Genomic DNA, 10,013 nt, shown 5'->3' with positions numbered 1-10,013 from the left:
GGAAAGACCATCTCTGAATCGAGGAGGGGGCCTTCTTTGATCAGTGGGTTTTGGTCAGTGATTGTTGATCAATGGTCATGGGAATTTGCATAATTATGATTAAGGAACTGACCTCACAGCCCATTGTTCCTTCAGTGGGCTGGTTTCAGTCATTATGCAAATGTACTGTTTATAAGGTTTGGGGAAACCTGCAGTCAGCTGAGACTGAAGAAGTCACTTGGATGAGTGACGAAACGTTTCTCCCACAAAACGCTACGTCCAGATGAACAGATTCAACTTTTGGAGATTTACTTTCCTGGATGATTGAGAATGCATCAAGACGCTGCAACAATACACAAAAATAAAAACAGTATTCTATTTACTTTACCTTCAATCAGAAAGCCTTAATTTGGCTAGTTATCTATGGTGTTATTTTTGTGCCACTATTCTGAGCGCACGTAAAAAAAAATTAGCATTTTGAAGAGAAATTTATTTTGAGCGAAAAAATGCTAAATTTGAGTGAACATCTCCAACAACGTTAGAGCACTTTTGCAAATATGAGATGTCTTGATAAATCGAGCAGATATTTGAAGTTTACACAGCGCCATTCTCGCATGAAAATATCTTAAAAGTTTATTTTGTGACCTAGAAAGAGTACTATTTCAAACTCCGCCACTCTGCGTTCCTCCGCCACTGCCTCGTTTGAGTTTTGGACGAAATGAATTCTGGGATATTGCATTTCGTCATTTCGAGCTGATTGGAGACCAAAACAGCCAATCAGATTTTTTTGCATCCAAGTCTGTGATTGGCTGGTTTTGTGGCACAAATATAACGGTGTACAGAAAGAGTTGAACGCGCACGGGCAGAAATGTTGAGAGCGCAAGCAACACATTGCGAGCAAGCCAAATGCAAAAACTGAGCGAGAGGGGCTGCTATTGTGTGTGTATGGACAATAGCAAACACTGAAATACATTTTTTGCACGCAGTTATGAATCTTGTTCACTCAAATTTAGCTTTTCTTCGGTCAAAATAAATTTCTCCTCAAAATGCAACACTTGCGCTCAGAATAGTGGCACAAAAATAACGCCATATTTATGTAGCGGGCTAACGTTTAAAGCTTTCACTGGAGTGAAGTGACTCACATTACTGCTACTCCTACGTAATTTTAGCTTAGTTCACACAGGGTGTTCCATAAATCATCGTAACTAACCGCTATAATAGCTGTATTGCATCACACTCGGTGCATTTCAATCATTTATCCCGCGAGTTTTCTAGCTAGCAGAAGCTACCTAGCAAAAGCTAGCTAGCTAATAATAAAAAAATTTAAATTTAGCATGTGTAACATGCACACTCTCGAAAATTATTAACTGGGACTCACCTATCATGTGACTAGAGAGCGCAAACTCCGCTATTTTCGTTTTCCATCAAACACCCATTAGGACAGCAGCCTCCAGGTATGTTAGCACACTCATCCCGGACTGTTAGGGGCGAGGGGCGGGGTCACACATTGACACAGACCGGGTGCAAGGCAACCCAGGCGCAGAAATTTTGCTTACACTTTGGAACTCATTTTATTTCTCTGTTTTGTTTTGTTTTTGTTTTGTTTTTTGTGGTGAATGAAATAAAGTTACAGTTTCAAGCACTATTAAGCACCACATCTGAAATTCAAGCACTTTTCAAACTTTGAAAAGACAGTATTAAATTCAAGCATTTTCAAGGATTTCAAGCACCTGTACGAACCCTGTATGTTAAGTGCAAAATTAACTGATGAAAACAGTACAAAGGTTAAAGTATCACATGTGCTGTCAGTGAAAGCCGCAGCTGTTTTATTGATAAAGTTAAAGACAAAAAGTCAAAGGGATTAATCACGCATGTAACTGTGCCACTATATTAACACTACCTCAGTTTGGTGCTTCAGAAAACTGCTGATCTCAGACCTGCACAGCTTCTCTTTTAAATACTGAATATGCTCAGCTAGTCCCACGAACATGTTTTAAGCCTGGATAATAGTGCTAAATAAATAAAAGTTGTGATTCTTATTATCATTATTATTGTTCTTTTTATTATTTACTGCTCTTGTATTCAAGTTTGTCTCTTAGTGGCAGGTGGATCACACATTGATTTTTACACTTTGCATATGACTGGGTAGGATGAGCATTTTATAACAGCCTGTGTTGTTTTTGTTTATGTAAGGAAATACATCAGTTTCCCTTGTATTTTAAATTTGAGTGAAGATCCTAAATTGGCACAGCCAGGTGAAGGCACAGCCATGAAGTCGTCCACTAGACAGTCCCAGATGGCCGTCGCTACCTGGGGGGTGATCTGGCACACCGACTCTGAAACTGAACGCGATGGTCCTGAAGGAGTCCCTGGTGGCAAGGAACCTAGACAAAATGTTCAAAATTAGTATTATGTGTACTGCAGTTACAAAATACATTATTCAAATTCCAAAATACTTTTGTGGTGTCAGATTTAAATTACAAAACATAAATCTTACATAAAACATTTTGTAATTATAAGGATAATTACATAAGATATATATTAGATATAATATAAAACAGTCAGTTGTGTTTTGTTTTAACTTTAACATATCATAATTTGATTGGTAGCAACTTTTACCACTACAGTGAGCCAATCACTCATAATTCCTAGACATGTCAATCAGGTAGGAATGAAGTAAGACATTAATAGAAATAAAGAGTTGTATGTTGACATGTAGCCCTTTCCTTGCTTAAATCATTGTTAATATTTTTGAAAAAAGTGAGAGTCTGAACCTAGTGAAAAGAGTGCTCGTTGTGGAAACGGATGATGACATGGACTATAATGAGTTGATGAAGGAATATGGTGACCTATTTCAGGAACTTGGTTGTCTTGCTGGAGAACATACAATCAGAGTTGATGAAAGTGTAACACCAGTCATTCATCCATGCCGCAAAGTACCATTTGCACCACAAAAGTCACTAAAAGCCGAGTTGGACAGGATGGAAAACCTGGAAGTGATTGAAAAGATCGATGAACCAACGGAGTGGGTGAGTTCTCTTGTTATTGTGGAGAAAAAGACTGGAAAGCTCAGAGTTTGCATGAATCCTAGAGATCTGAATAGAGCAATAAAGAGAGAACATTTCAAACTACCTACAAGAGAAGAGATAATGTCACAGTTTGCAAAAGCAAAGTACTTTAGCAAGCAAGACGCTTCATCAGGATTTTGGCAACTGAAGGTGGACAAAGCAAGTTCAAAACTGTGCACGTTCAACAGCCCATTTGGCAGGTACAGATTCCGGCGACTGCCATTTGGCATTGCTTCAGCACCTGAGGTGTATCACAAGACAATACACATGATCTATGAACACCTGGAAGGACTCGACACGTCAATGGATGACATCATTGTGTGGGGTAGCACAAAAGCTGAACATGACATGAGACTGAGAAATGTTCTTGAAGCAACCAGAAAAGCCAATCTGAAGCTGAACAAAGAGAAATGTCAGCTTGGGGCGAAGGAACTGACATTCGTTGGAGATATCCTGAGCAGTGAAGGCATCAGACCAGATCCTCAAAAGGTGTCTGCAATTGAAAACATGCCGAGGCCGCAATGCAAGAAAGATGTGCAGAGATTTAATGGCATGATAAACTACATGGGAAAATTCATACCCAATCTCTCAGAAAAAAATGGCGCCACTGAGACAGCTAACTGAAAAGAGAATCGAATGGGAGTGGAATCATGAACATGAGAAAGCATGGCGTGACTTGAAAGATCTGCTTACAAAGGAACCAGTTCTGAAGTTTTATGATCCAATGAGACCTATTAAGATCTCATCAGATGCATCACAGAGTGGGCTTGGAGCTGTTCTTCTGCAGAAGTAAGATGAGTGGCAGCCTGTTGCATATGCATCGCGATCCATAACAGACGCAGAGACAAGATATGCACAGATTGAAAAAGAACTGCTCAGCATAACATACGCCTGTGAGAGATTTCACCAGTTTGTGTCCGGGCAGGCCATCAGTGTTGAAACTGACCACAAACCACTGATAGCATTGTTCCAAAAACCACTAAATGACCGTCCGCTGAGAATCCAAAAAATGATGATCCGGCTGCAACGTTACACGCTTAACGTGATGTACACACCTGGCAAGCTGATGTACACAGTTGACACATTATCCAGAGCTGTTGATCCGAATGAGCCAGCAAACACCAAGATGGATGATGATGTAGGAGCATATGTGAGCATGGTCACAAGTGCACTTCCTGTTGCAGAAGGGAAGATGGAGCTCATAAGAACGGAGACAAGCAAAGATGGAACGTTACAAGCACTGTAAAAGCGCCTGTTTTGGTTGAAAGCATTGCAGCGGCTGCAAACCACATCATCTGTAAATTATGCCGGGCGACAGTAATAGCAAAGAGACGAAGCACTTTTGGAAGATGGGGAAAGCCAAAAACTGTGCTTCCTCCACTTCTGTACCATTGATTCATTAATGCTGAATTCTCTCGCAGCTGCTCTATTCTCATGTTGTTGCAGTATATTAATGACTAACCTCGTATTGTGGATGGATTATCTCAGTTGTTCTCCTGACTTAAGTTTGGTCCGTTTATAGCATCCTGCCATGCGATTGCATTTGTCCCTAACCACCAGAAACCCTCACATTAACTGCATGCTGAGGATCAAGTGAGATTCAAAGACAAAACCAGCACATGGGCACAGAAAGCGACTGTTCTAAAGAAAGATCAACCACGATCATACATCATTCAGACAGAAGATGGAACTATGCATGTTCAGCTTTTGTGCTACGAGGGGTCACCCAGTAGCCACAGAGCAGAAGCCAGATGGGGCTGCACTGGCGTGCCCGCTGGCTCTGCCGGCAGCCAGCTGTGCCAGAGTGAACCGAGCCGCAGGCCCAGAGGCCGGAGGCCCGAGGGCCCCCTTTGCCCCGGAAGAGGCCCGACCGAGCAACAGGCGCCAGGCCCCGCCAAGTAGCCACCGGGAGTGAGCTGGTAAGCAGGATAAAGTTAAAAGTTTGACCCATTGTGTAAACTAACTTGATCTATGAATGATCAACAACCAGGAGGAGGCAACGATTATGGAGGCACGGGAGGTGAGGACCACGCAGGTGGAGGAAGTGAGGAATGTGATGGAGAAGATTGAGCTCAACAAGGGACAGGATGACCCACTGAGCACTTCAGAGTGGCAAGTGGAGCACGCAGGCAACAAGACCAGCAAAGGTAATTTGTATGTTTGTATGGATTGTATGCTTTATATTTGGAGTCCAAGCTGAATTTTAGAGGAGTACCTGATGGCTGAAACAACAGTAATTTATGTTCCCTGACCAAGGATCAAGGAACATGTATTTTACACCAGTTGATACATGTACAGTCAAATCTATTGAATGTTGATATTATTACATTTAATGTAACCATTTAAAATGATTTTGTTTTTGTTTTTCTCCTAAAATCACATACGTCAACACAGGATCCACCAGGGGGAGAGTTTTTGGTGAAAGCCACAAAAATGATAGAACTTCATTAATCCCTCGGTTGGTTCCTCCGGGAAATTCACTTTCCAGTAGCAGAACACTGACAGAAGTTGCATATTACAGAGTTAGAATATCAAGTAAAGGGGAATGAGAGAGTACGAGCATAAGCATAAAAATATAGCACATATACAGATTTATAAATACAGAATATATAATAGGAATAATAGTGAAATGTACTCATTAATGAGATGAAGACAGCTAAAGTCTGTTGCACAGTGAGAAAACACTACAGCTTAGTTGTTCCTGCCCTCCTTTGTCCTCCTGTTTCCCCTCCCTCTCCCCTCCAGCGAGGAATTAAACAGTTTGATGGCGTGTGGGACAAAGGAGTTTTTAAGTCTGTTGGTCCAAGACCAACCTGTCGCTGAGCAGACTCCTCTGGTTGTTTATGAACATATGCAGAGGATGCCCAGCATTGTCCATAATGTCCAGCATTTTCTTTAATGTCCTCTTCTCTGCCTCTGTCACCAGAGTGTCCAGCTTCATGCCAACCACAGTGCTGCTCCCCCAGCACACCACAGCATAGAATAGCACTCCGGCAACCTCAGGAGCTTCCTGCAGATGTTGAAAGACCTCAGTCTCCTGAGGAAGTACAGTCCTACTACTGGAAGTACAGTCTACCTGTTTGTATGTGTTTTTAAGTCTCTTGATGTCATCGTGTCTAACACACACCCTTTATCTCCTCTCTGCAGCTGGACCATTGCATCCAGCCTGCCATTATCACCAAAGACATCTGCATGGTCTTTTACTCCCGAGACCCCAACATGTCCCCACCCCGTTCTCTCAAGAACCTCTTTGGGACTGGATACTCCAAAACTCCTGACTGGTAAATCTGGGCTGCTGCACTGTGGCCATCTCTGTTTCACAATCAAAGATATCTGCCCTGTTACAAAGTTTCCTTGTTCATAACTTCTGCTTCATTACAGCAACCGAGTGACTGGGATCTACGAGCTGAGCTTGTGTAAGATGTCTGACACTGGAAGCCCAGGTGAGCGGACATGAAACATGTTTAAAGAACAGCAGCTGTTTTATGATAATTCTGCAGAGAGCTTCATCCTAATGAGGGCTCATGTCCTGAGCAGGGATGCAGAGGAGGAGGAGGAAGGTCCTGGACACATCAGTATCTTACGTGCGTGGAGAGGAGAGCCTGGCTGGCTGGAGGCCCAGAGGAGATAGCCTCATCCTAGAGCACCAGTGGGAGCTAGAGAAGATGGAGCAGCTGCAGGAGGTGGAGCCTTAAAAGATTTATAAAGAAATGAATCTCTGTTTAATATCGTAGAGGGAAAAATGACTTTTCAACTCAAAGACCAAAGTGCTATTCTAAAAAGTTTTTTCTTAGAGTACAGACTTTACAATACTAACCCTCCCCTCTTCTCCCATGACGAGCTTCAGCAGTGCCACCCTCACCCCTTCCTCTACCTGCCCCTCTCTGTCGGACTCCCGCTGTGGCTCCATGGACCAGAAGTAAACATATTTTTAGGAACATTGACCTCGATGTGCAAACGGTTATTGACAGGTTATCTATTTGATTCTAACTTGGTGGTATTTGTGTTAAAGGACCCCTGAGAACAGCTCACGTGCCTCCAGTCCCTCCTGCTCAGACTATGAAAATTTCCCGATGGTTCCCACTCTGGAGACCTCCTACCTTGCGCGGGCTGCAAAGAACGAGTTCCTCAACTTGGTGCCTGATATTGAAGAAATGCGACCAGTGAGTAATGCCATATTAACCCAAATACTGTCACTATGACATGTGTCTCACAGACCAAATGTAAGTCGACACTCATGTTCTCTAGTTCAAGCAGAAATGATGTGGATCGATTCAAATTCCTGAACCTGGATGATTTCAGCTGGAAACAAACCAACTCTGCTTCTTCCTCAGAAAAACAAGTGCTCTCTTAAAAAATAAATAAATGAATAAAATCTCTTCTTTTCAGATCTGTTGTGTCCAAGAAGGGTTTTCTAAGCTTCATGGAGCCTCGCTCTAACTCATGGGTGAAGCATTTTGTGGTTGTTCGCCGGCCCTACGTCTTCATCTACAACAGCGACCAGGACCCCGTGGAGCGAGGTGTCCTCAACCTCTCCACAGCACAGGTGGAATACAGCGAAGACCAGCAGGCCATGCTTAAGGTTTGAGGCAGGATAGAGAAAGGCTGGATGTTACACACTTGTCTTTAATGAGAATTCATTCAAATTGTTTTGGTGCACATTGGCCAGTTTTGGACACATTGATTGATGAAATGGCAAATGGACTGGGATTTATCCTTTGAATGAACAAAAATATGGAGGCATCCTCCTGCAGGCCAACAATGAGAACGACATGAACGACTGGCTGTACGCTTTTAATCCTCTGCTAGCAGGAAGGATAAGGTACACACACACAGACACACACACACGCTCCTCTCACACCACAGTCAAACATGCAGCTTCTGCACCCTTCAAAAACATTCCCTTCTCCTCACAACGTAAAACTCTCCCCGCAGATCTAAGCTGGCGAGGCGGCGCACCGGCCTGACGAAGAACTGAGCGGGCGGAGCGGTTCCACTGTCATCCACGTCATACTTAGATCCTCCTCAATCTGTGTACATACGCCGCCTCTAAACCCCCGATAGTGCCAGAGTCAGTTAGTGAGTCAGTAAAATACTCATGCATTTGTGTTAACATAAAAACTGCAGACTAACTAGAGACAAACAAGCGAGGATCGCTTCATATCTCAGCAGTTTAAAAAACAAAACAATGACCGATTGTTCCTGCAGGAGTAGATTTGGGCCCCTTTTTGCTTTTTCATCCCAAGGAATAAAAACAAGGTTACAAGGAGATGAGGAGGACTAGGAGGATGAAAACGAACTAAGGAGAGAACTTGATGTGTACATGCGGTCTGTTCTGGGATGAGTGTGGTAGTTAACCCTCATTTAACACATCCCTCTCTGCTCCTCTAGCTCGCTCTATCTCACTGAGAATCAGAAGCCTTGACATTTACTGCTATTAACTTTACACTCTTGTTATAAAGACGCAAAGAAAACACGGTGAAAAGGTTAGAAGGACGTATGGAAAAAAGAATGAAGGTGCAATGTTTCTTTAGTTTTTTTTGCTTTGACGGCAGCGGTTAGCCAGCAAAGCTGCTTTTAAATGGCCCACAGGACAGATTACGATGTAGTCACATGACTCCCCTCGCTGTCACACCAGCGTCGGCTGAAATCTCTGAAGTGAAGTACTCATGTTCAGCAGCATCACAGGGAACCATGTGTTCATTTTTCTATTCTTATTCTTGAATGAAAACCTCATCTAACTCTCATTGTGTTCATATTTTTTTATTTTAACATTGTTATTTTTTTTTTATGCTTTTAAACATTCCACAATGAAGGTTTCTATGAAATGTAACAGAGGGCATTTATTTCTTAATTTTTTAACCTTATTTTGCACATGAACACATATCTATAGCAAGGACAGAGACACAGCCACATATGTTGAGTCCAGGATTGTATCTGAGCATCAGGAACAAATGATAAGAGCTCATATCAGGAGTACACTGGATAGCTGTTTCTCAAAGGGTTTAATAGAAGGAAAGAAGTTAAAGGGACTACATATTCAAAGGTCTTATTTCTGATTCTACCCCATGAAAATATTTGTTCTGTGTGCCGTGCTGCAGCTGCTACATTCGGCTCCGGATTCACTTTTTGGCACCTACGCCTCTCGAGATGTGTTAATGCAGACAGGCATTGAAAAACTCTGGTCAACCAACCAGCAGTCTGCCTGCTGTGTCGTATGAAATGCGTGGAAGGAGAGGTACCAACTGTCTGTTACATATAGATGAAAAATAAAGCTCTGACGTGACCTCAGGTCAGCCAGCCTGACGGTCAGAGAAACAGAAACGTGCTGGATTGTGGATCTCTGAGCTGCACATCAAAGATGCACCTATGCACAGATCAAGTCTCAAAAGTGCAATGTACCTCATATACATGTTGACGCGAAGCGCTGCCAGAGCAAACGTTTCCACTTCATTTGCAGAGGTGTTTTTATTTTGGATTGTGTATTTATTGTTTGCAATGTGTATATATTAGTTCGCAGCTCTTTGCAGATATTAATAAAAGGTTGAACTAACTGATCAAATAAAGTCTGTGCGGTTTAGTTGTTCCACTCACATTAAACCAAATGATGGTGTGGCTGTTCGAGTGTGAACTAAGAGAGGGTTTGAATGTAAGAGAGGGGGGACCTAACATGTAACCCCTGCACCTCGACTGAGGAGGTGAGTTACATTAGAGCTTCCTCTTTATTAGAAAGCGGTTTGAGTGAATTAGAAGTCTGTTGGTTTTTTCGGAGGATATCTACTCATTAGTCATGCGAGGCATCCATCTGAACTCTATCAAAATAAAGGTGTATTTTAACTCATTTTAATTTTTTCTAATATCAGAGATATAGGACTATACAAAGTAGCTGGTGACATCTAAAACGACAACAGACTTATTGTGTCTTTCTTCACCTCATCACTTTTTCTGTGTGTTTTTCTGTTGATG

General features: G+C 42.4%; 1 protein-coding gene across 1 annotated transcript; it reads left to right on the top strand.

Moving 5' to 3' along the window:
- Positions 1 to 5,052: 5,052 nt before the first annotated feature.
- Positions 5,053 to 7,623, top strand: LOC116311204 (kinesin-like protein KIF1B). The gene is made up of 7 exons (XM_039604695.1): positions 5,053 to 5,163; positions 6,195 to 6,328; positions 6,429 to 6,490; positions 6,585 to 6,730; positions 6,889 to 6,966; positions 7,060 to 7,210; positions 7,437 to 7,623. The coding sequence occupies exons 1-6, from the start codon at positions 5,053 to 5,055 to the stop codon at positions 7,066 to 7,068; spliced, it is 540 nt and encodes a 179-aa protein (XP_039460629.1). The 3' UTR covers positions 7,069 to 7,210; positions 7,437 to 7,623.
- The last annotated feature ends 2,390 nt before the right edge of the window (positions 7,624 to 10,013 follow it).

Source organism: Oreochromis aureus, linkage group 20 (assembly GCF_013358895.1).
Source record: "Oreochromis aureus strain Israel breed Guangdong linkage group 20, ZZ_aureus, whole genome shotgun sequence".
Taxonomy (NCBI): domain Eukaryota; kingdom Metazoa; phylum Chordata; class Actinopteri; order Cichliformes; family Cichlidae; genus Oreochromis; species Oreochromis aureus.
Note: the sequence above shows the minus strand (reverse complement) of the source record. Positions and strands in the feature narration are given on the sequence as shown.